Genomic DNA, 27,108 nt, shown 5'->3' with positions numbered 1-27,108 from the left:
GAATGATACGTCGGACTGCGGATAGGTGGAGATGCAGAGTGGCTTGCATGAACTTGCTTTTTTTTTTTTTTTTTGGAAATGGTGGTACTTCTTTAATTAAAGTAGATGATGAATACAAGGGGGATAGTCCCCTACAAGTAGCTACTCGGTCTCAAGGCCTAAAGCATATTTGGCTAAGCAATGAACCACTATATTGACATTTCTAGATACATGTCTGACAAACCAACTTTAGAAACCAAACAGGAGGTGTTTGATATCTCTAACAAGTATGCTAGCCGAGTTCCAATCTTCCTTTGCCTGCTGGATGGAGTTCACTACTGTGAGGGAGTCACCCTCTAGGATGATGTTTTGGATACCCAACTCAGCACAGTAATTGGTGGCACTTAAAGCAGCAGCTGCTTCACTCAGAAGAGGATTAGGAAATAAAGATTTAGGGGAGCATAGGGTAGCTATGACATTTGACTGAAGCAGGGTTAGCCAACCTTGCTTTAGCAATTTCATTCCCACGGTAGGCTTGAGAGTCACTAATCATTGTCTTTGCAAGCTGAGAGACCTGTCCTAGTGAGGCAAAGCTTGAGTCAAAGACCCATGAATTCCTTCGAAACCATATCTGTTTGGATGTGATAGCTATTTCTGTGAGATCCTCATCAGATAGGTGGGACATGAGGGCCACCATGACCTCTTTGAATGAGCCTCCCTCGACTTTGGTCTTCTGTATCTTCCTTGAAGCCATACTCCACACATCCTAGGCTGCTTTATAGGTCCAGAGAGCATGAGCAACAGACTAAAGGTTTACCAAGCAAATAGGACAGCATGGGGATTCTACCACCTTCCTCCTATGAAGGTTGAGTTTAGTTGGAAGGGATTCTTTGACTGCTTTCCAGATAAAGGATTTGACTGCATTAGGCACCCTCAGTTTCCACAATTTGAGCCAAAAGTCTTGCTCAGAATGTGTATTCGAGGTTTGGCTTGATTTGTTGTCTCTGATGGACCCTTGAAGTTAGTAGGCACTCCTGACTGAAAACTTTCCATTAGCTGAGCACCTCCAAGTTAACGAGTTAGAGCTACCACAGGGGCTAATGGGGATTTGACATATCACCTCTACTTCTTGTTTAGAGAATAGAGTATTGAGCAAAGGAATATTCCATTGGACAGGGTCCTAAACTATGAGATCAAACACTTTGGACTCAGCCTAAAGGGTATTGATAGGGAATTGGACTCGAAATGAAGTTGGGATTGGAAGCCATTTATCCTACCAAATTCTCACAGTCTTCCCATTTCCAATCTTCCAGATGAGCCCCTTAGAAAGTAGGTGTTTTGCAAACATGAAACTCCTCCACATAAAGGAATCATTGCTTCTAACTTTGGCAGAGAGGAAGTCAGACTTAGGATAGTACTTGGCCTACAAAACCTGAGCTGCCAATGAGGCTTGTTTTTGGACAATTCTCTATCCTTGTTCGGCGAGTAGAGTAAGATTAAAATCCTCAAAATCCCTAAAGCCTAGGCCTCTTGCACTCTTAGCCTTACCAAGGGTCTGCCAATTTAGTCAATGCAGTTTTGACTTGTGGTCCTTCTGTCCCCACCAAAAGGCTTGCAGCAATCTGTTAAGGCCTTTGAGGATAGACTTGGGAATTTTGAAGATACCCATGGAGTAAGTTGAAATAGCCTGGAGTATTGATTTGACCAAGATCTCTTTACTTGCCTTGAACAGGAGTTGGTCTTCCAGCTAGAGATCTTGGCCTTGATCCTATCCAATATAGGGAGGAATGCTCAAGCCTTTAATCTTCCAATATAGGAGTGGAGGCCCAAATATTTATCAAAAGGGTCAGATGCTTTAATGCCTGCAGTATTAAGAATGGTATTCTGAATATCCAATTTTTTGTTCTTGATAAAGAAAATAGAAGTTTTCTCCAAATTGAGCTACTATCCAGAAGCATATTCATAAGAGTAGAGGATATAGTGTAGTCTGCTCCATTCAAGAGGGGTTGCCTTGCAGAAAAGTAGGCTGTTATCAGCAAAAAACAGGTGGTTGATCTTGATGGCACCCCTAGCAACTGGAATTCCCATGATTAAGCCTTGTTGCTCAGCTTGGTTCAAGGAAAAATTAAGAAATTTAGAACACAAAATAAAAAGATACGGGGAAAGGGGGTCTCCCTGCCTGATGCCCCTAGTTGGTTTGAAGGTGTCTTGAGGGATGCCATTCACCAACAGTGAATAGCTAACACTGCTAACACATTGCATCACCACATCATTCTAGTTGCAATGAAACCCCATTTTCTACATTACTACCTTCAGGAAGTCCCACTCCACTTGATCATTGGCCTTACTCGTGTTGAGTTTAAGAGCCATAAAACATCTTTTCTCCCTTTCATCCTGTTCTGCATTGAGTGTAATAGTTCATAAGCTACTACAATGTTGTCTAAAATCATTCTCCCTAGAACAAAGGCACTTTGGGTAAAGATGATCAGGTTGGGGAGGATGCCTTTCAGATAGTTAGCTAGGACCTTAGCAATGATCTTATAGAAGACATTGTATAGGCTAATCGACCTGAAATCTGTCATGGCTCTAGGAGAGCTCTTTTTGGGGATAAGGGTGATAAATGTATGGTTGACTTCTTGAATGCCTTGCCTTGAGTTAAGCATCTCAGTAACTATTTTGGCTACATCATCTCCTACAATGGACTAGTGTTTATGATAAAACATGGCTAGGAAACCATCATGGCCAGGTGATCCCAAAGGGTTTATCTAAAAGATAGCTTTTTTCACCTCTTCCGTCGAGTAGGCCTTTTGTAAGGAAAAATTCATCTCTGTGGTGACAGTGGGCATAAAATTAGAGAGCATCTCTGAGATTCCCACAGGATGTGAGGTTGAGAAGAGTGTCTCATAGTAGGACTAAAAGAACTTCCCAATTTCCCCTTGCTCAGATGTTAGCACTCCATCCTCATTGAGAATGCTATTTATGGAATTCACTTGTTTTCTCTAGGTGGCACACTTGTGAAAGTAGCTAGTATTTCTATTCCCCTATTGCAGCTATCTCTGTTTGACCCTTTGGTGCCATCTCAGGTCTTCCTCCTCAAGGAAATCATCCACCTCTCACTGCAGCTTAGTAATATGCTCATTAGAGTGTCCAGTAGTAGCATCCTGTAAGGACCTAAGAGCTTCCCTTTTCTAATCAATGACTGCTTTTTGGTTTCTATAAGTATCCCTACTCCAAATCAACAACTTGTCTCTGCACCTTTCCAAACCTGCCTTGGTTACAACAACTCTAGATCCTCCCAGCAAACCCTAGTTCCATGCCTCTCGAATTATTTTCTCACATCTTTCCTTCCTACCCGAGGCAGCTTCATAACTGAATATTTTCTGTCTACGCAAGGGCTTAGACCCATGATGCAAACAGGTGATGAGAAGAGAATTGTGGTCTGAGGACTAGACTGGAAGCTCATATACCTAGTTGGTTTCAAACACCTGATGCCAAGCCCCATTAACTAGAGCCTTGTCTAGTCTTTCTATAGTGAAGTCACCACCCTCGCTCTTGTTGCACCAAGTGAATTTAGAACCCAAATAGCTGAGGTACCCTAAGTCACATTCCATAAGAACTTGACTGAAGTCCTCCATCTGTTTGTGAGGCCTGGTAGGGCCACCACACTTCTCATCTTGGGAGATAATCTCATTCCCATACACAGCCAAGGAACATGAGGTCCAAGATTCAGTAATCTTAATAGGTCCCAACTCCCTTTCCTTTTGGCTACCATAGGCTGCCCATAGAAGCCAGTGAGGAGCCATTTACTATCCATACCAGTTGTGGAGCCATTTCACAGAAACTGAAATGTGGTTCTGTGAGTAGGATACTAACTCAGCTTCTATATCCTTTCTCCATAGGAGAGCCAGTCCCCCCATTGCCCCCAATACAGTCCACTACAAAACTGTTATCAAATTTTAGTTTATTATGAATCACTTCAATTTTTCCTCTTCTACATTTAGTTTCACTTAACAAGATTAACTCTGGGGCCTTATCTCTCACCATGAGGTGGAGTTCACGAACTGATCGAGGGTTCCCAAGCCCTCAATCATTCCAAGCTAAGTGTTGGAGGGTGGCAGGGGCTGTTGCATAGCCACTGCCAACAAAGCTTGTTTGGCCCTCTTCTGGGTCAAGATGGGCCTGGGTGCAAACACCCACTCCTCTTCTTGCTACTGGTGTTTGGGCCATTGGGCATTGCAGTCTCAAGAGAGACATCTTGGGCCCCATTACCAACTCCCCTAGCCCTCCTCTTCCAATTAGGAGTAACGTTTCTAACAGTTGGCTCATTTGCCTTTTCAGAGGAGGTTTGAGGTGAGGTACAAACCTGATCTAACTTGGGGAACATATGACTGGCAAAGAGAGCTGCATGGGGAAGGTTGTGAGGGAGATTTTTGTTGGTACCTGCCGTGTCTTCAACCTGCATGGCACCTGTAGGGGGTGTCTCAAGGCTATCTGCACGTACCCGAATTGGTAAGATAGGGTGAATTTGATAGTCGAGGTTGGTGCCCTTGCCATTTTTAGTGCCCATCAATTGACTACTGTCAAAGCACCCTATGCCAACTCGTTCTAAGGCCAAGGCAGCTAACCCTAAAGCGTCACTTCCCAGCCCCACATCATTGCACCTTCTTGCTTCACCAATGGTTTGGCGCCAATTTTCTGGGTCCTCATCCTTCCCGCCATCGATTGAAAGTTTGGGAAGGCTTTGGTTGAAACTCTGCCCTTAGCCATGGCCCATACTAGCCATGCTGGCCACCTCTTGGTTTGTCAACTTTATCTAAGTTCAGGCAATGTAGTTTTGCATGTAAGAGAATGCCACAATGGAAGCAGAGCATAGGCGGGCATTCGTATTTAAATTGAATCCATACGCTTTTGTCCCCCATGTTCAGCACATGTCCTCTAGCTAGTGGTTTAGTAACATCAACAAGGATCTTTACTCTAAGGTAGGCACCCCATGCCATGCCATTAGAATCAACATCAATAGATAAGACCGAGCCAATGGTTGCACCCAATCTTTCCCCCATAGTTCTATTCATCCCTACAAAAGGTAAATCATGTAACTGTACGCAGAAAGGCTCCTTCGTAAACTTGATATCCTTTGGGGTAGTGCAACTAACACATTCATGGAGGCATACCAAAGCTTTATCAAAGGACCATGGGCACCCAATCAGGGACTTTATTCTTCTTTGTTTCGGAGTGGAACTTGACTAAAAACTTATTGGTACCAATATCTTTAAAAGTTACAAGGCCCTCAGCCTTCCAAGCCTTAGTCATAGTGGCCTGAAACGCACCCCTGTTAACCTTTCTATTAGTAGCGACAAGTAGCACTATGCATTTTTTGCATCTTTCTTTTGAGGTTAGGAGTTCCACCTCTGATAGGTTGACTTCTTGTTTTTCTTCTTCTGTGAGGCTAAGCCCCCTATACATACTTGACAGTTCCTCCTCCATGGTAAAGGAGAAAAAGAATAGTAGCAAATTACTCTTCAGACAGGCGTCTAGGAGGAAAAACTCTACGTTCTAGAAGAACAATAGAGAGCAAACACCCCACCTTTCCTAGAGAGATAGGGGAACTCAAATCTACCTATTACTTCCATGAACTTGCTGACGGTGTGGACAGCATAAGAGATGTCCGGTCGAATGATGGTTAGATAGATAAGACTACCAACCAGCTTCTGATAGAAAGTAGGATCCTAAAGAAGCTCCCTTTCGTCACGTTCGTACTTCACATTAAGTTCCATGGGGATATCAATAGAAGTAGTGTCTGTGAGTCTGGCTAACTGAACTAGATCCTAAATATACTTGTGCTAATTCAAGAAGATACCTTGGATGATGCACCTCTAACCCCAAGAAGTAGGTGAGCTGGCCAATGTCTGTCATGTGGAAAATAGAATGCAATAATTTTTGAATCTTAGAAATGCCCTCCATATCGGAACTAGTGACAATGATGTTGTCCACACAAACAAGGAGAACAACTATGCCCTTAGATGTCTTCTGTAGAAAAAGGGAGGAGTCATATTGACTCTGAGTGAAGGAAAAGCCAAGGAGAGTGTATTGAAACTTTTCAAACCATACTCTCGATGCCTGCTTCAAACCATACAAAGAGTGTTTTAGTTTGCAAACATCATTAGGTGAGGAAGTAGGCATACCAGAGGGAAGTTTCATGTAAACCTCCTCCTTGAGATCACCATGTAAGAATGCGTTCTTAACATCCATTTGATATAAAGACCATGATTGAGATGCAGCAAGAGCTACTATGGTTTGCACGATGGTCATCTTGGCTACTGGTGTGAAGGTTTCATCATAGTCTAGGCCATACTCTTTGCTTGTTGCCAAGAACCACCAACCAAGCCTTGTGATGGTCTATGGATCCATCGAAACGAAGCTTGGTAGAAAACACCAACTTACTGCCAAGGGGTCTCAGGTCTAGTTTTCTTCAAGTGCTAGAAATTATATTTCAATAGCTTTCCGTCAACACTCATGCTCCATTGCCTGCTTATAAGATGATGGAATAGGAGTAGAAGACAAGGTGACTGTCAAGGATAAAGGAGGGGTGAAACCAAACCTATCTAGGGGTCTATGAATTCGAGTACTGTGTCTGAGAGGAGCAGGTGCAATTGATGGAACAAGATCAACAGTTTGGGAATGAACTTGAGGGGGCTCGAGAGGTGCGGAAGTCTGATTTGATGTGGCGAAGGAGCTTCGTTGATACACTAGGAGAGGCTTAGAAGGTCCGGGATCTGTATAAGAGTTAGTAAATAAGGGAAGAACATAAAATAAAGGAGAAAGGGGATTTTGGTGAGTGGAGAAAAAATATTGGTTTTCTTGAAAGATGACATTTCTAGAAACCCGAATACGACGCAGACTTGGATCATAGCAAAGAAAACCTTTATGGTGTACATAATATCCTAAAAAAGCACATTGGATTGACTGAGCCGTGAGTTTTGTGCGTTCTTGTGCAGGAAGATGAACATAGCACATAGAACCAAAGGTACAAAGGTTAGAATACTTTGAAGTGTGACCAAATAACCGAGTGTAAAGAGAGACGTGGTTCAATGAGGGAGAAGACAATTTGTTGATGAGGTGGACAGCATTGGAGAGAGCTTCACACCAGAACTGAGAGGGTACATATTACTCTAAATGAAGGGTGCGAACAACATCTAGAAGGTGACGGTTCTTTCTTTCAGCCACCCCATTTTGTTGGGGGATTGAAGGACAAGACCATTGAGAGAGTATGCCATTAGTTTGCAGAAATTCCTTAAACAAATAAGACATGTACTCACCCCCATTGTCAGAGCGAAGGATTGTGATATTGGCAGAAAATTGGGTCTGAATATGATCACGAAAGAGCTTGAAAACAGAGAATAATCCATCTTTAGAAATCAAGAAATAAATCCACGTGAAATGACTATAGTCGTCAATAAAAGTGATGAAGTACTTGTAATTAGCATGAGAAGTAACCAGTGCCATACCCCACACATCACTATGTATCATATTAAAAGGCTAGACTAATTTTGGTGTGTGAGTGGGAAATGGCAGAGTTTTACTTTTGCCAAGTCGACAAGAATTGCAATCAAATTGAACAGTACTAAGAGATGGTAACTCTTTACTCCCAAGTAAACCGAAATTTAGCAAATCATGAAGTACATTAGAGTTTGGACATCCGAGATGTTTATGCCATGCTCAGTAATCAACATGAGCAGAATTACAAGTGACAAAGGGCAAAGAAAAACATGGATACAAAGGAAATTGGAGAGGGAAAAGACGTCCTACTTTAGGCCCTCCCCCCCCCCCCCCTCAGCCCCACCCTGCCCCGCCCCGTGCGATCATCTTCCCTGATTGTTGATCCTGCACAACACAACCAAATTTAGAGAATTCCACTTTACAATCATTGTCAACCAACTGACCAATAGAAACTAGATTAGTGGTAAGACTAGGAGAGACAAAGACATTGTTTAGAGAAGGAGAAATATCACCGGTGGCTATGATAGGTAAATGGTTGCCATTAGCAATATGAATCTTGAGATTTCTAGAATATTTATTTATATTGGTAAGGAAATGAACATTATTTGTCATATGATGGGAAGCCCTAAAATCAAAGTACCAAGGAGGTGATGTAGAGAAGGGTTTACCTAAGAATCCTAAAGCAGAGAATGCAAAAATGATCATTGGTTGAATCATTTCAGGGGTTAGTATATGCTGCTTTAGATCTCTTGGGGGGTCGGGTAGGGCATTCCTTGATAATATGGCCATCCTTTTTGCAATAGTTGCAGAATTTTTTGGGATAGGTCGAAGCAAAATGGCCAAATTCTTTGCAACAAAAGCACTGAACAGTGCTCATATCCCTACCTCTTGGCTTGCCATGTGCTGCATAAGCCACAAGAACAAAGGTTGATCTACGTTGTTCCATGGTGGTTTGAGTGAGAAGGCACTGCTTCTCGCGAAACAAATCATTAAGGCATGCATCCAAGGAGGGGACAGGTTCGAGGTTCATAAGATTAGACCTGGTGCCTTCAAATTCAGATCTGAATTTCATAAGAAATTGATCCCTCTTAGTAGTTTCATGGATAGATTGAACAAAACTAAGACTTTCAGGAGGTAAGGTAGCATAGACTATATCAGTATATTCAGCCCAAAGATTCATGAAGCTAGAGTAAAAATTAGAGATAGAGAGATTGTCCTGTTGGAGATTGGCCAAGTCATGTTCAAGCTGGAACCGACGAGCAGTGTTTTGCTGACTGTGGAGCTTCTTGAGGTAAGTCCATGTCTCGGCTGCAGTCTTGGAGGGTTGAAGGTTCAAGATGATGTTGGATTCAACAAGTCTAGAATCCACGCCATGATTTGAGCATCCTTGACCTCCCACTTGGCGTGCTAATCCTTATCTTTGTTTTTGTTAGGAGGGAGCAAGGTTGCTGCCATCAACATGGCCCCATAGATCCTTGCCTTTGACAAATATTTTGAAGTGGAATGCCCAGGCTGAGTAGTTTTTGCCATTAAAACAAACCAGGAAAGCATCCTTATCTGAAGACATGAGGCTGAGAGAACTTGATCAAGAATAACCAAGAACAAGGGACTGAACTAGGGCTGAGTTGGACTTGAGAACAAGAGACACGTGAGAAGAACAAAGATTGAACTGGGGCTGAGTTGGACAAGAGACACGTGAGAATTCAGAATTGTGGCTCTGATGCCATGACAAACTTAGAGATTTTTGAGCAAAAAATGTTAATCTCTCAGTGGAGAATTCCCATTTATATATACAGAATACAAGCTAATCTTCAACCCTTAAAATCAGCTAAACTACCATATACAGATTTACCTAAAGATAGCCTACAGCTAGTAATTAAGGAAATAATAAAAGATTTACAACTATAAAAGATAGTTGTCAAAGCTGTACAAGGTATAGAATCTGCTAACTTTAAATGGCCAGCAGATTCCTTTGACACCCTGCTCTTCCTCTGGTAGTTTCCCATTGGGCATAGACATGCTCAGACCATCCAAATGTGACCCATGTTCATGGGCCTAATTCCAACACTCTTATCACTTTGCGTGTTATAGAGGAAGAGGCGCTTGCTGTCAATGATACTTACAAAAAGGATGAGTTCTCAGTTGGGGAGATTGAAAGATGAGGTGCACTTGGTTTTAGGTTATGTGGGCCTAACTTTAAGCCTGCTTAAAGTGGGTGGCAATAGAGAAGGAAAGGCATGTTTGGGGCTTCACGTGAGGAATATCAATCCCAAGATAAAGACCTAAAATGCATCCTAAATCCCAAGATAAATATGTGTGCTTGGCTTAAAACCATGTCTTAAATGGGCTTTATCAAGAGCTGGGCCACATCTCGATTGGGACAGGTACAAGGTGTGGCCTAAATCTTGAAAGAAAAGCAACCCAAAGGCCCAATGATTTTAGGCAGGAACATTTGTAGCCCGAATATGACCTAGGTCCTTTCCTTCTTCAGCCAACTATGACAATGTCTCAAGTTTCAAGTAACAATGGTTTACAGGATGTGGTTCAGAAGGTGATTAAACTCTGTTACCTATCTCTGTCGTTGTGGGCTGCCCTAAGTGTTAAAACCTCAATCTTGCAAGACTATTGCAATGGGTTACCCTCTCCTCCACCATAGAAAGAGTAGATAATAAATTAGGATTGGGTATGGGCCATGATTTAGAGAGTTTAGTCACCGTGTCAAGGAACCATCAAAGCCACAGTCTAGAGGACAGATTTTCCAATGGGTGTAATTCGGTAAGTTTGAGGTAACAGATTCTGTTAGCATTCTTCAAATGCCCGTTCATTCATTTGCTTCAAATAATGCCAACAAGACTATTGTGGCTAAACCACCTGCGGAGCCAAGGCAAAAGTTAGGGATTTAGCAAACTTGGTTACTACAAGGATGGATTTGGTTTTGAAAGGGGTGGAGTGGGGAGTTTTAGCTTCTTACTCTAGTTTGGACTTGGCAATGTTCTCTGAAGAGGATCCTCTCCCATTGAGCAGCCGTCTTCACCCTGGTCTTGAAGACTCTGAAGGATATCCATCAAGTGGTGTCACTTGCGTGTGATGTTGAGGAGGAGTCCCTTGAAGCCTTGTTTAAAGCCATTGAAGCAAGTTACTCCCTTAAGGATAGAGAGTCTTCTCCCAATTCTTTTTTTTATTTTTATTTTATGTAAACAGTAGTATTAATAAGGATAAGCATAGCCCAAGTACACAAGATAGTAGTATACAAGAGATAAAACTTATCCAGGTCACTATAGAGGAAACAAGAAAATCTTGTAAATTTAGGCCATTAAAATCTATAGCTATAGACCGAAGAAATAAAGCACAGAAAAATAAAAATTGAAACTCCTTTAGTATCCACTCCTTATCTTCAAATGTTCGTTTGTTACACTCTCGCCATATGCACCACATAATGCATATAGAGATCATCTTCCACATAGCTTTGATTTATGGAGCACCACTTGGAATTTTCCATCTGGCCAATAACTCAACCACTATAGCAAGCATCACCCAGTTTAACTCTATTCGATTGAACACTTTGCTCCACACGACTCTAGTTGTCTCACAATGTACCAATAGATGATCCACTGTCTCGCCAGCTTTCTTACACATACAACACCAATTTGAAATAATTACTTGGCACTTTCACAGATTATCGATTGTCAAAATCTTATGTAGGGCCACTATCCAAGTGAAGAAGAGTGCTTTGGGAGGCACCTTATTCCTCCACAGTCTTCTCCATGGGAAATGAGTATTTGGTAGAAGTGTAAGACACTTATAGTAGGAGTGAACTGATAAAGTACCCTTACCTGCAAGTGTCTACCACAACTTATTAGCTCGTTGTCCATCTAGCTTCATAGAATACACTAGGCTGAAAAAAGCCTTGAAATTGTCTATTTCCCAATCTTGGGCTGCTCTACTAAAGGTGACATTCCATTGGACTTGTTCTCCTGAACGAACCATGAGGTCCACCACCAAAGCTTCTTGATCACATGCCACTCAGGAAATGGATGGGAAATAGTCCTTTAGAGCCTCCTCCCCACACCAAATGTCCCTTCAAAATTTTGTACGAGTATCCTCCCCCACCCTCGTCTTATGTGCTTCCAAACCCCCACACCATAGGACCCATTCCCCTCTCTTGTACACCAACCCCCCAAAAGCTGTCATGTTTGCAATCAACCACTAGTTTCCAGAGGGCTTCTGGTTCCATATTGTATCTCCGAAGTCATTTCCCAAGCAGGGCTTGATTAAACTTTCTCAAGTTCTTTATCCCCAACTCACCTAAAGGAATTTGTTTGCAGACCTTATCCCAATTGACTAGATGAAACTTGAATACATCCCCCATCCCACTCCATAAGAAATCATGATAGAGATTTTCAATCCGTGTCGCCATGCAAATTGGAATTGGACATAAGGACAAAAAATAAGTCAGTAAGTTAGAGAGAGTCTCTTGATTAGAGTCACCCAAACTCCTTTCGACAAGTACAATCTCTTTGACCCTGCCAATTTTCATTCTGTCTTCTTAATAACTGTATCCTAACTAGATAAGGCCTGTGAGGCAGCCCCCCAACGACAATCCCAATTATGTCATAGGAAAAGATGTGACTTACACCCAAGTGTGTTGGCCAATTGCCGAGTAGTATTGATGCTCCCAACTTGCACTAACTCTGATTTATCGAATTTCACTCTCAAACCTAACGTTGCATCGAAGCATAGAAGAAGCGCCTTCATTGCCCTAAGCTGGTCTTGCTCTACCTCACAAAAAATTAGTGTGTCATCTACAAATTGTAAATTGAAAATCGAGATAAGGCCCCTATTCGGATCACCTATTGAAAATCCAGTCATAAAACCGTTTCTAACCACAACTGATGACATCCTACTTAGGGCCTCCATGATGACAACAAAAAGAAGTGGGGATAGGGGATCTCCATGTCTTAGGCCTTGAGAGCTGTTGAAGAAACCCTTTGGGCTGCCATTGATCAGAATTGAGAATCTTGCCTTTGAAATGCACCATCTAATCCATGTACACCATTTCTCCCTAAAGCCGCATCTCTTCAACAAATAAAGAAGGAAGTCCTAGTTTACATGATTATATGCATTTTCCATATCTAGCTTGCTAATAATCCTTGCAATACCAAACTTTAATTTGCCTCTCGTTTATTTTCCTAATAGGGCTTTATTGAATGTCGTCAAGTTACGAACCCCTAAGCCTCCATTGGAAATCAGAGAACAAACTTTATTCCAATTAACAAGATGTAACTTAGTTTCCTCCCCCACTCCACCCCACAAGAAAGCCCAAAATAAGTTCTCAAGCCTATTAGCCACCCCTGCAGGCAAAGGGAATAAGGATAAAATTAAGTGGGGAGGTTGGATAGGGTACTCTTAATTAACGTGAGTCTACCCCCTTTCGATAAATACATCTGTTTCCACCCAACCAACCTTTTCTCAACTTTCTCAACAACCCCATCCCAAATGGCTTTAGCCTTAAAAGTCGCCCCCAACAGAAGACCCAAATATTTTTTTTGATCTATAAACAAAGTTTTATTGATCAAAAGAATACACAAGAGTCCATACGGGAATATACAAGAGCAACACCTAAACTTTCTAGTTTAGTGATACAAGGAATTCATGAAAAGTCATGCCATGAAAATCAATTACAATTGACCAATGGAGTAAAGTATTAAAAAATAAGTTTCTAATTTCATCCATTGTCCGCTTTTGATCTTCAAAGCTTCTTGCATTCTTTTCCCTCCAAATGCACCACCATATGCGTATTGGGACCAACTTCCATATGGATGCAATTTGAGAGTTGCCCTGGATGCCTCTTCAAGAAGTGAGGAGGTCACTTACCCTTCTCAGCATCACCAAAGCTAGTCCCAACCAATTAAAGACTTCGTTCCACAAAAGCAATCTCACAATGAAGTAGCATCTACACTCTTCTTGCACATATAACACCAATCAATTACTATAATTCGAAGTAGTTATCTAGAGTGAGGATCTTCCCCAAAGAAGTCGCCCATACAAAAAATGATGCCTTTAGAGCTGCCTTTGTCTTCCAAATGCTTTTCCATGGAAAATGGATTTGTGTTGTGCATGGTCAAGGTTTGGTAGAAAGAGTAGATTGTGAATATCCCTTTCTTAGAGGGGCACCATAAAATCCTGTCTTCCATTCCCCTCGACAGAAGGGTGGAATACACAATGTCAAAGAATGCCGAAAAAATATCAAATACTCAATCTTGTGCTTCTCTGAGGAATGTAACATTCCATTGGTGAATACCATTGGAGATTATTATTAGGTCTGCAATTGAGGATTCTTTCATCCTTGCCAGACCATGAACTTGTGGATAAGTTTCCTTGAGTGCCCTATTGCCGCCTCATACATCATGCCAAAACTCGACCTTGGATCCATTACCCATTGTATAGTGGATATTTCTTGAATATGTATCCCAGCCTCTTCTTATATGCTTCCACAGGCCCAAAAATTTGTGGAAGACCCAAATATTTCATAGGCAAAGAAGCCACTTTTCAACCCAAAAAACTCGCCAAGCTTTTAATACCAAGATTGTTGTAAAAAAACTTGCCAAGCTATTAATACAAAGGTTCACCTTGAGACCTGACACAGCTTCAAAGCATAACATAACTGCCCTTAAAGCTTGACTCTAGCCACAATCCGCCTCATAAAAAAGAAGAGTATCATCTGCAAAAAGGAGATGAGAAGTTATGATAAAACCATTATACCATTTCCCACCGAGAATCCGAATAAAAGACGTCCACCAACAGCGGCCTCCACCATCCGAACAAGTGCCTCCATAACAATAACAAAGAGAAAGGGAGACAACGGATCCCCTTGCCTCAGGCCACAAGAACTATTAAAAAATCTAGCAAGGGTGCCATTAACTAGTACTAAAAAGTAAGCAGTAGAGACACAATGCCGAATCCACAAAATCTACCTTTCGCCAAAGCCACACCTCCCAAGCATATAGAAGAGGAATTCCCAATCCACGTGATCACACGCCTTTTCCATGTCAAGCTTGCATAGAATCCCTGGAACTCCATCCATCAATCTACTATCCAAGCACTCATTGGCAATGAGAACCATATCAAGAATTTATCTCCCCGAACAAAGGCTTTTTGAGGCTTAGAAATAAGTTGTTCCATAACCATGCTCAAATGATTTGCTAGAACCTTCAAAATAATCTTATAAACCCCACTCTCAAGACTTATAGGAAGAAAATCCTTAACTTCCATAGCCCCATGTTTCTTTGGGATGAGAGCGATGAAAATTGGCATTGAGGCATTTCTCAAACTTCTTAAAAGAATAGAACTCGAGAAAAACTCGCATGACATCATCTTTCACAATATCCCAACAAGCTTGGAAAAATCCCATAGAAAAAACATCTGGTCCCGGAGCTTTATCTTTAGCCATTCCACCAATCACCTAATAAATCTCAGCTTCTTCAAAGGGTCTTTCCAACCTGATAATCTTGCATTTGATAAGGCATGAAGTCCATAATTTTGGTTTTACTTGTCTTGTTGGGGGGGTGGTCCTTGGTGTGTGGGAAGTTCAATATGTAGTGTGTAGGGTTTTAGTGTTGTATAATCTTTGGAGGGGTAGTTTGTTTTTGTGGCGTAGGACTTGGTGGGTTTAGGGCATAGTTTGGTGGCTTTTTTCTTTTCCGTCTAGTTAGGCGGCTCTCTTATCTAATTCTTGTGTGCTTGGGTACGACCTTTGACTGGTGAGCTATTGTGCAGCAAGTTAGACGCCTAGTGCCCAAAATTTGCCATGGAAATCTTTTATTTTTTTTTAGTCATATGAGGCTTCTCTCTCTCTCTGAAATACACGTTTATGAAACTTTATATTAAAATCTACCATATTAATATATGCATTTGATGTATTCAAATCTTGAGTCCATTGCTGACTTGAAAAAGAAAAGAACTTCCTAAAATCATTATTGCTAGTTTCTCTCCTTCATCTGAAGCTTTTCTCTTCCCCTTCTTCGCTTCGTTCATTAAAGAACATGCAATTGTATTTTGAAAATTTCTAGTACATTGGAGACACAAGAACTGACTTGGACCATTACTCATTTATTTGTCTGTATTTTGAGATACATTATCTACTATTAGCCGATAAAGTGTTCTCATCTTGAGGTGGGTCTGCATTATGCTTAATTGGTCTCATCCACTCCTCTCCTTCAATTATTTAGCCCAAAAGAAAGAGAGTTAAAAGAGTTAATATAGATATCTTGATTCTTCAAATATAAATAATAACTAATGGTTTAAATTATATAGAAAGCTATGCATATGGTGTAAGCTTACTTCTTTATTACTTTCTGCTGATCATTTGTCAATCTGAAGCTCTTACTCTAACCCTTTCTATAAAGATAATTGTTTTATGTTATCTTTTGCTCAGAAGATTCGTTTTCATTTGCTAGTTTTCAGGTGTAAACTTTAGTGGTTATTCGTTTGCATATATATTCTTAATCTAATGGGTACATGATCAAAATGTTTGGAACCTCCTGTTCTGATCATGCTTGTATATCACTGGTCTCCTAGACCTTTCTTATCTTACCTTTCATCTCTTCTTTACATAACTGGTCAGATTTTGTGGTAGGATTAAGACTTAGTTATGCTGAGAGTTTCTCTTCATATTTTTTGTAACTCAAGACTGTAATGGCATGACTATTTAGTTTATTTTATTTTATTTTTTTTAAGTAAGAATGACAATTTTATTAATAAGAATGAAATAGGCGATGCCCATGTACACAGGAAGTATACAAAAGAAAACACCTAAATGCATTCTAATTAGCAGAAAAATGCCCATTACCATTCACATTCTTCATGATCTAAATGGATTTTCTGTTCATAAACTGCTGGTAAACATTTTGTGCAGCATCATTTTTTGAATAACTATCCACAATATGTTCACTTTTTTTCTGTTTTTATGATATAGATTCAAGCTGCATTTCGTACGGATGAAATACGAAGGACACCACCAACTCCACAAGATGAGATGAGGGCTGGAATGAGCTACTTCCATGAGACAATCTGGAAAGGTGTACCAAAATTCTTACGCCGTATTGATACAGCTTTGAAGAACCTAGGGATCAATGAACGTGTTCCTTACAATGCTCCTCTCATTCAATTCTCTTCTTGGATGGGTGGCGATCGGGATGGTGCGTCCCTTCGACCACTAGAACTTACGCAACTTGCATGTTGTTTCCTGATTGCCTTGATCATTAAAAAAGTTCAATATATTAGTCACAATCATCTTATTTCTATTAGAGACATGAAACAAAAGGTAGGAAGAAGATGAATGGAATTTATCAAAACAAAGTAAAAGTATAGAATTGCTTATATCATTTACCATGATGCAACCTCAGCCAGAAGAGATAAAATTTTTATACAGTTGTTTTGGCAGGTTTCCTCATTATGTACTTAAAGTTTATAAATTTCCTTGTCTATTTGATTTCATTATCTCTCTCTCTCTCTCAAGCATGCATGCCTCTCGTGGTCATGGTGCTTTGCTTATAACTATTTTATGTTTGCTGCAGGGAACCCCCGGGTTACTCCTGAAGTTACAAGGGACGTATGCTTACTGGCTAGAATGATGGCAGCTAATTTGTACTTTTCCCAGATTGAGGATCTCATGTTTGAGGTATCTAAACCATACTGGCACTCCTGAACATGTTTTTCCTCAATTAATGTCTGTTAGCTACCCCCCCCCCCCCCCCCCCCCCCCCGGGGCATCAAACAGACACTGCCAAACCCAGTCTGTAGAGAGCATCATCACAATCTTAATCTAATGTTGTTTCTTTATCCTTTTCGGTAGTTATCAATGTGGCGTTGCAGTGATGAACTTCGTGTTCATGCTGATGAACTTCACAGGTCCTCAAAGAAAGATGCAAAACACTACATAGGTATACAATTATAATATTTTCATTTGTAGCAGTTTCGTCATTGATAGAAATGTATATCTGAACACAATTTTTCATTATTTTGGTTATGGAAACTCATTCTCTTACTGTAAATTGAACTCATCAAATATTAGCAGAAGCATTTAATGGTTAATTGATGCAGAGTTTTGGAAACAAATTCCTCCAAATGAGCCATATCGTGTTATTCTTGGTGATGTAAGAGACAAGCTGTATAACACACGTGAGCGTGCTCGTCACTTATTAGCTAATGGGATCTCTGATATTCCTGAAGACACAACATTCACTAACATTGAGCAGGTCTTTACTATTCTAATAATTTCTCTTGTTGAGGATGTGAGGATAGTCTAGCTGATTTTTTATCCAGTTTCTTTGAGATATATAAAACTGTATACTTGGTTCTTTTTCCCAATGACATTTTAATGTTGCAGAAATATGTTGTTCTGGTGATCTGATGTGGTTTCACAACATTTTTGCTTTAGTGGGTGCTCAAATACTTACGTTCTTTGCCTTTAGGTTATTAGGCACTTGGGGGCAGTTTTTGTTTTTTTTTTTTTGCCTAGTGTTTATGTATTTTGGTTGTGGAAGTTATATTAACTGAGCAGTTGCATTTAGCTTTAATGGTGATCTCTTGTTGACAATAGAGTCTATTCTAACTTGTCATGTACCAGACAAAAAACCTTAACCAACCTTTATAGATAAAATAAAGATACACTTACTGTGCTTTCAGCCTTTTTGTTTTAAAGACCAGAGAATTTAAATGGGACTTCTAGAACCTTAGCTTTGACTATGTTGAAGTCAAGGACCCTGCTCTACTTTTTATCCAATTATTAACAAAAATAACATGAAATCATATTTACAACAAACTTGACTTCCTCATGCCTCCATGCAGCCTATCTATGCGAGGTGGACAGATCCCTGAGCGCCCCCCCCCCCCGGCGCATGGGTTGGACCATGCAAACATTTAGCAAGGGGTATCCCATGAGGGGTGGTCCCTGGGTTTGCACGGCACAAGGGGTAAAATCCCCATGCTCAAGTTTGAACATATAACAACCCAATAAAAACCCAAGCTATATTTGAGCCTATAATTCTAAAAAAATTGCCCAATGTTACAATTGGAATCATTATAAAGGGCAAGAACTTCTTCCTTCCAAACAAGGTAGGATCTTATTCACTCACATACTCAATATAGCTTATTACAATCTCCCTCCCTTAAACTCCCGACATCCTCATCAGGCCATTCAGCTGTAGGTGACATGGCTCAAGCCTCCCATACTTATGGTCAGGATTGGCTCTGATACCATTTTACCACCTTCCTATACTCATTTGGGGATATTACAGCACAGCCAACCTCTAGCTTGGGTTGGCCATGTTGAGAGAACCTCATTGTGAGCCAATGACAACTTGTTTTTTAATCTTTTATTTTGATGAATATGAATATAATTTTAATTTTTTTGTTGCTGATAGAACGGAAATATGGAGGAAGGTCCTTGATTTCAACATAAGCCAAATTTTAGGTCCTAAAAGCCCAAAAAGGCAAAGCACATGGGATCTTTCTACTTTTCCACTTAACTATGGCTTATTTACTTAACAGGAAAAAGGAAAAAACCTAGAATAGCTGGTTAAGCTTTAAATGAATACATCCTCGAATGATTCAGTTTGACAACAATATTTACAATTTATAAAACCTCATAAATAAGGGGTGTTTAATCTTTTTTCTTTTTCCTTTTCTGTTATTTAGTTTTTTTAACCCTTGTAGTATTTTTCCTTATTTATTAATTTTATGTTCTAATTGTAATAAATACATCATTTAACCTCCCTATTCCTTGAGCAATGGCCATGAAGAACTGAAAATTTTTGCTGCTGGCTTGCTTTTAACTTGACATAGATAATCTTTCTATGTTCAAATGACTTCATATTTTTTGTTTCTGATCTATCTTGTTTGGCATGGTAGTAGAGTTTCTTGTGGATATTATATTTTTATAGTAAAGATTTTTTTTTTTTTTTAACTCTACTATAATTTACAAGTTCTCTGTGTAATTAGTGATTGAGCTGCAATTATGTTCATCTTGCTGTGCATGATTTATTGCTTCCGACATATGCAAGTAACCACCAAGATCATTAATGTATTGCTGAGATTTTTTTAAGGCCAAGGCTATAGGCACATTTAGGTCTTTTGTAATTATATCATATAACTTCAATCCCTCAACAAATTTGCTTTGCCCCAAATTTGCGATAGCTTGAACATGACATGAGACCCAGGTAATTTATCCTGGCTCAAAAGTGCGTTGTCTATGGTGTTGATTTTTTTGTTTCTCCTTGTAGTTCCTGGAGCCTCTTGAACTTTGTTACAGGTCACTCTGCTCATGTGGTGACCGGCCAATTGCTGATGGTAGCCTTCTTGATTTCTTAAGACAAGTTTCTACCTTTGGGCTTTCACTTGTAAAACTTGATATCCGGCAAGAATCAGACAGGCACACTGATGTTATTGATGCTATCACAAAGCACTTGGGCATCGGGTCTTATAAAGAATGGTCAGAGGAACACAGACAAGAATGGCTCTTGTCTGAGCTCAGTGGCAAGCGTCCTCTTTTTGGGCCTGATCTTCCCAAAACTGATGAAATTGCTGATGTCTTGGACACTTTCCATGTCATTTCAGAACTTTCACTGGACAACTTTGGTGCCTATATAATCTCAATGGCAACAGCTCCATCAGATGTGCTTGCCGTCGAGCTTTTGCAACGGGAATGTCATGTGAAGAAGCCTTTAAGAGTTGTCCCATTGTTTGAAAAGCTTGCTGATCTTGAGGCTGCTCCTGCTGCTGTGGCTCGACTCTTCTCAATAGAATGGTACAGAAATAGGATCAATGGAAAGCAAGAAGTAATGATAGGGTACTCAGATTCCGGAAAAGATGCAGGCCGGCTATCTGCTGCCTGGCAATTATATAAGGCTCAAGAAGAGCTAATAAAGGTGTCAAAGCAATTTGGGGTTAAGCTTACAATGTTTCATGGCCGTGGAGGGACAGTTGGTAGAGGAGGAGGACCCACCCATCTTGCTATACTATCTCAGCCACCTGACACCATTCATGGTTCACTTCGTGTGACAGTTCAAGGCGAAGTCATTGAACAGTCATTTGGGGAGGAGCACTTGTGCTTTAGAACACTGCAACGTTTCACAGCTGCTACTCTTGAGCACGGCATGCATCCACCTATCTCACCAAAGCCCGAATGGCGTGCACTCATGGATGAGATGGCAGTTATTGCAACAAAGGAATACCGCTCCATAGTTTTCCAGGAACCTCGTTTTGTTGAATACTTCCGCCTCGTAAGTTCTTTACGAATCCTTCCTGATTTCTTACAATATATCTGAAGTAACATTCGTAATAAAACTTCCCTCCACATTTAGAATGATGAGTCCATGCTAACTTGCGGTTTAGTCCAGTACTGCTTTTAATTTGATATCTCTGTAACACCCAGTCCCCCTAGGGTTATGAATAACGCTAATTTAAGAAAATAGAGGGATCAATGTGCTACTAACCTCGCCTTTATAAATTTTTCTTCTAAACAAAGAGCAAGGTACAAAAGAACCCATAAAATAATCAAATTCATTATTTATCAAAATACTAAAAATATAAAAGAGTCTACGGAAGCACTTATTAAAAATTTCTCAAACCTTGTACTATAAAAATCATAACTTAAAAGCTTTGTACATGATGTAGGCCTCTATCTCGCCTCTCTAAATCAAGTCCTCCCGTCTCGCGTCCATCCTCAAAATGATCCTCATCTAGGGTGGTTAAAACATAAAAGCATACCAAAATGAGTCAATACTTGTGAAATCACCAACTGTCCCAAAAACTTAAACTGATGAAAAGATGTAGATTTTATTATTTATTTTATATCTTAACAATACTCAATAAGCAACACATCATACAGTAAACATAATATAAACATAGGATTTCTTGAAAATCATTGTTACATGGTAAATAACATGAACATGAACCTAAAATGTGCATTAAAAGCCTTGTCTTTCACTTTTCCTCATTAGTCGGTATCCATTGTTGATCCCCGTGTGTTACGTTTAGCGAATCTTGAAGATTCTAATTCCTTCCGTGGCCATGGGTTGGGAATCCATACACAAGGACGACAATACCGGATGCACTACCAATGTGTCCATTCTGGCAATGCAACATACCCCTTAACCTCATGGTACCATCTTCATTTTCATTTGAACATAGAAAGATTACATTATCCATCATAATAAATTTTGGGTCCATGGCCTATTCAAAATAATCTAATAAACCTCAATTGGGCTTCTAAAATTATTGGCCTATTATACCCTTCAAAAATCATTATCTAAATCTGGACGAGCCTTAAAATGAACTCTAGAACTTGTGGGCCTAATTAAAATTTCTTGCTAATCTCAATAAATAACAGCTCGTGGACTTATCCAATATGGCCCATTAAACCGACCCAATAAAATTATCCATATTACATCCCTAATAATATTGGATTGGGGTGTTACAATCTCATCTACATTCACTCTCATATGCTTCCCTGTCATCCATTGCTGTACCCCACTAAAATTCAGTTACTTATTAGATGTATTTTATTGAAAGCTACCTGGATTAGGTGTCCACTTTTACGATCAGTGTTTTTTATTGATAGTGTGCTCCTCAAATAATTCGCAAGTCCCTGAAAGTTGTCAGATTGTTCACTGCATTATATGATCCTCTTCCTTTAACACTGCAGGCAACACCAGAGTTGGAATATGGTCGGATGAACATTGGAAGTCGTCCATCAAAAAGGAAGCCAAGTGGCGGCATTGAATCCCTCCGTGCAATTCCTTGGATCTTTGCATGGACCCAAACAAGGTTTCATCTACCAGTGTGGCTTGGATTTGGGGCAGCGTTTAAGAACATAATTGAGAAGAACAAAAAGAATCTGCACATACTTCAGGAGATGTATAATCAGTGGCCTTTCTTCAGGGTCACAATTGACCTAGTTGAGATGGTGTTTGCCAAGGGAGACCCAGGAATTGCGGCTCTCTTTGACAAGCTCCTAGTGTCAAAAGAACTGTGGTCATTTGGAGAGCAATTGAGAGCCAACTATGAAGAAACTAAGCAGCTTCTCCTCCAGGTAATTTAAGCGGAAAACCCATTGCCATAATAATCTTTAGTTTCACCAAATTATAAATCAGTAGCTCTTACTTTTGCTCAAAACATAAACCCTAACTTGGTCGAATCACCTTTCATACCACTCAGAAATGCTTGCTTTTAAAACATATTGTGATGCTGTTTACTTTAGGGTTTTAATGACATGGAGTAAATGTTTGGAAAGAGCACTGGTTTCAGATCCAAGTCTCTGGTATTCATTCATCCATCCATGATGTATGATATGGCTGCATAAGATAATTGTCTGTTAAATAATATTCTAATCGGATAGTTGAAGACGTGGTTTCATAGGGATAAAACTGTGCTTTGAGAATCATATATACTACTCGTACCCCAACGCTATGAATAGGAAAAAGTCCCTAAAATCATCATAAAATGAGTCCCTGGTTTTAGTCCGTTTGCAAATCACTTACTCAGTTTCCTTTTTTTATTATTTACTCCTTGTGTATGCAAATTTTTGTAGTTAGATCCCTCAAACCATCTTCCGTCAGGTCATCTAACGACAAGGTTGCCAAGTGGCATTATTGCCACATGGCAACCACTCAGAGTGCAACATGTGATACACTTATTAAAAATATAATAATATGAAAAGAAAAAATAATAATTTAAAAAAAAAAGATAAATAATTTGTTTTTTTAAAAGAAAACACCTATTGGGGAGGGAATATACCCTCCCCGTACGTGGCTGCGACCCATGTTGCAACCCACGGGGAGGGGGGTCCCTTCCCTAAGGCTACATAGGATGGCTGGTGAGCCAGCCCGATTCTGGGGAGGGCAAACCCCTCCTCCCTCTAGATTTTTTTTTTTTTTTTTCCTTTTAAATACTTTTATTTTTATAAATATTTTTAACTTTATTTTTCGAAATTAATATTCACATATTTTTCAAATAGTTTTCATAAGTTCCTAAGTTTTTTTTTTTTTTTTTTTTTGTTATCTAGGTTTAAATAATGTTATAGTTTATTCTTTTTTGTTTCAAAATAATAAATTTTAGTTTTATAGTTTTAACTTATTTTTTAAATTTTATCTTTTTTAAATTAATTATTAACATTTTGTAGTTTTAATTTGTATGTTTCATTGTTTTATCCTTTTAGTATTTTTGAAGTTTCTTAAAAATATTTTCAACTTTTCTTAATAATATTTACACCTTTTGAAATAGTTACCTTTATTTTTAATTTTTTTTTATCTATTTTTATAACTTTTTAGATTTTTTTTTCTTAATTTTAGATTTTTCTTAATTATGGTGTTGACGTCGCATGCTCTAATTGATGGTGTGGGGCAATAATGCAAGTTGGCAACCTCGCTATTAGATGAATTGACGGAAGATGGATGGAGGGATCTAATTACAAAAATTTTCATAAACAAGGAGTAAATAATAAAATATGAAACTGAGTGAGTGCTTTGCAAACGGGCGAAAACCTAGGGACTAATTAAATTAACCCAAATTAAAAAGAAAAAAGTCCTGATTTCTTGTAATAATTACAATTGAAGTGGAACCCGAAGGGTCGTTGGGATAGTGGAAAATGGAAATCAATGGTTCTTTAACTTCTTTTGGTAATTGAAAATCTAAGGGCTTTTTATGCAACAAATGATAATTAGTTAAATTAAAATAGTAGAAGTGTAATAAACGGTCTCAAGTAAATGATCACAATAGGTAAAGTGGAAAGGTTGTGTTGTAATTTAGAGAGTAAGAAAATTAAGGAACAATAAAATATTAAGATAATTACGAAAATGTTGAGCCTCATAAAAGAAGACGAGGTGTTTCTGACCTTTAAAACTCATGTCTTTTAAATTATTGATATTTATGGTCAATTATTTTAGAAAGTAGAAACTGAAAGGTCTTCTGTAAATAGGAACGGATTAATGGTCTTTTGTAATAGTAAGGAAGTTATGCTATTATAATTAAGGAAACAATAAAACTTAATGAAATGACTATAGGTGAGAATAAAAAAACCTCAGAAAATAGTAAAAGGATAAATTTATTAAGAGAATGTTGACATGGCTCAATAGAATACAAGAAGATGCTTGAGAAATTAGATAGGTAATAGGTACATACATATAACAAGTTACGCTTGTCAAAGGAAAAATATATATATCTAATTAAACTGTAAATTCTTATTTAAAATTGAACTTATTAAATGAAAAATAATATATCTATTTAAATTACTAATTTTTATCTAGATTTGGTAGCCTTTTAATTTTCCTGACATGTGTCTTTAATGTTTCCTCAACTTATGCCCTTTTAGTTTTGTGATCAATAGATTTGTAAATGTTATTGAATTTTAAAAGAATGAAAGGAGAATAAGGAGATAAAAAATCAAGATCATCAATCAAGACTTTGGAGATCAAGATGCTAACAATATAGCTCAATCTGCTCGGTTCTCATAGGATGTGGGGTTGGAGACAATGTGTAGAGCAGCTTGGTTACCACAGGAAGGTGGAATTGGAGTTGTTAGTGAGCTGACTTGGCTATACTGTGGGAGTATCAATGGGTCCAATACCTAGAAATCCCATCACCTCGAGGATGTCAAGTACTTACTTCCCCTCGCATAACATAATGCTTAAGATCTTGCAACCTCAATTCCCAAGTACCAAAAGTTTCCCGAGTCTACAGTGTGGAGGCATTGCTGCAAAAGCTGTTTCAACCTGATGTCATCTACGTGACCATTCAGTATGTAAGTGAAAAGTTATGGGTTAGAGGTTTCTCTCCTTGAGAACACTCATGACCTAAGAATATATTCCACCAAACTCTGATTGCCACCCACAAGACCAAAGTATTTGTTTCTAAAATTGATACATCAAGTGACATTCTTGACTCCTGAATAGACGTTGCAAATGATCCCAAATGACCTTTGCATATCTAAGATGCTATAGAGTGGACCCAATGCTGGGTTCTATGCTAGAAAGCATTAGGCATTGTACCAACCGAAAATCAATGAACCATCAGAAATTCTATCTGTATTGGTCACTGGATACCTGAACCAGAAAAAATGTTCAAGATGTGTCATCGTCAACATTATGCTTATCAGGTTTATTTGAGTTGAAACTAGGTTGGAAACTATGCACTTAGGCTGGTAAGACCAGACTGAATCTCTGATCCGAACTTTTTATGTGCTTATCCAAAAACGACCCAGGCTGATCCAAAATCCAAAAATGACTCGAGCTGGTCCCAAATCGAAACTGTTGAGCCCAAATCACTAAGAACCCCAATTATGATGTCTTCCAATTCTTTTGACAACAACTTCAGAACCAGGAATACAATTTCAGAACCAGTGCAGTTGGGCATCTAGGTCTGAAAATGAGAATTGAGGGAAACTAGAAAATATAGAAAAGGAAAAAGAAAATGAAGTTTAAGCTAACAGAGGCAAATGATCAAATCCTTGCTTTGATTCCATGTTGGTGGTAGTGAGAAGGAGAGTTTGTGGAAAGAGAAGCTGATTTCAGTATCCGGCACTCTGCTATTCATTCCTTGTGTATATGAGAAGTAATTTTGGGCAAGTGTATGAGAAGTTAGTTACAATAGAAGAATATTCTAAGAATGACAGCTGATGGGGACCCCATAATTGGGATACCTCATCCATGTTTCCTTCAAGAAAAAATAAAATTCTTTTTTGGCTGCGTGAATACAATTCATTATAGCACCCCCTCCCTTTTTTCACAGTTCTCTTTTCTTCTAAAAAAGTTAATTGATATAATGATGTACAGCTGCATGCAGTGGAAACCAATTTCTTTCCTGTAATTTTTGTAGATTGCCGGGCATAAGGATCTACTGGAAGGAGACCCATATTTGAGGCAGAGACTCCGTCTTCGTGATTCCTACATCACAACTCTTAATGTCTGCCAAGCCTACACGCTGAAACGCATCCGTGACCCTGACTACCATGTGAAGGTGAGGCCCCACTTGTCAAAGGAATACACAGAATCAAGCAAGACAGCTGCAGAGCTTGTGAAGCTTAACCCAATGAGCGAGTATGCTCCAGGTTTGGAAGACACCCTTATTTTAACAATGAAAGGTATTGCTGCTGGGATGCAGAACACCGGTTAGGGCATGGTTTTGCAATGTTGTCTTTAAAGTTGGTCAACTCACTTCGTATATATAAATATTGTATGCAATGCAACTTGTTTGTCAGAACTTTGAACAAGCATGTAATAAATCATCCCACAATAACCCTTAATTAAAATAGGAATTTGGCTTGTCCCATAAAATCCCATTCATTCAGTCTAAAGAATGGAAATTGTTTGCTTCTGGATTTTAGGCAGCCGAGGGTGATGGTGCAATATTATTGGTTACTTTTGGTTAGGCTTTCCAGTATATATTTTCTATACATATTCAGTTGGAAGTTTCATAGGCCGTAGATTCATGAAAATCGGAGGTTAACTAGCTTAATTTTCTAGTATGACAAATAATAAATAAAACACATTTGCATAGTGGAGGAATTTCAATAACAATTACAGGGTAATTTATAAAATTTGAGGATAACAAAATTTCCTATTTCACATTAGAATATAC

At 39.2% G+C, this 27,108-nt stretch overlaps 1 protein-coding gene across 1 annotated transcript in view; it reads left to right on the top strand.

The window, feature by feature from the left end:
* Positions 1-26,817, top strand: part of LOC122304106 (phosphoenolpyruvate carboxylase 2-like) — a 38,193-nt gene extending 11,376 nt beyond the window's left edge. Inside the window, exons 4-10 of the mRNA XM_043116152.1 lie at positions 16,451-16,673; positions 17,052-17,155; positions 17,330-17,417; positions 17,578-17,732; positions 19,758-20,756; positions 22,181-22,567; positions 26,347-26,817. Of these exons, the coding sequence (XP_042972086.1) occupies positions 16,451-16,673; positions 17,052-17,155; positions 17,330-17,417; positions 17,578-17,732; positions 19,758-20,756; positions 22,181-22,567; positions 26,347-26,643 (2,253 nt within the window). The 3' untranslated portion in view covers positions 26,644-26,817. The remainder of the gene's footprint in view (positions 1-16,450; positions 16,674-17,051; positions 17,156-17,329; positions 17,418-17,577; positions 17,733-19,757; positions 20,757-22,180; positions 22,568-26,346) is intronic.
* The last annotated feature ends 291 nt before the right edge of the window (positions 26,818-27,108 follow it).

The sequence above is a fragment of the Carya illinoinensis genome, chromosome 3, assembly GCF_018687715.1.
Source record: "Carya illinoinensis cultivar Pawnee chromosome 3, C.illinoinensisPawnee_v1, whole genome shotgun sequence".
Classification (NCBI taxonomy): Eukaryota; Viridiplantae; Streptophyta; class Magnoliopsida; order Fagales; family Juglandaceae; genus Carya; species Carya illinoinensis.
Note: the sequence above shows the minus strand (reverse complement) of the source record. Positions and strands in the feature narration are given on the sequence as shown.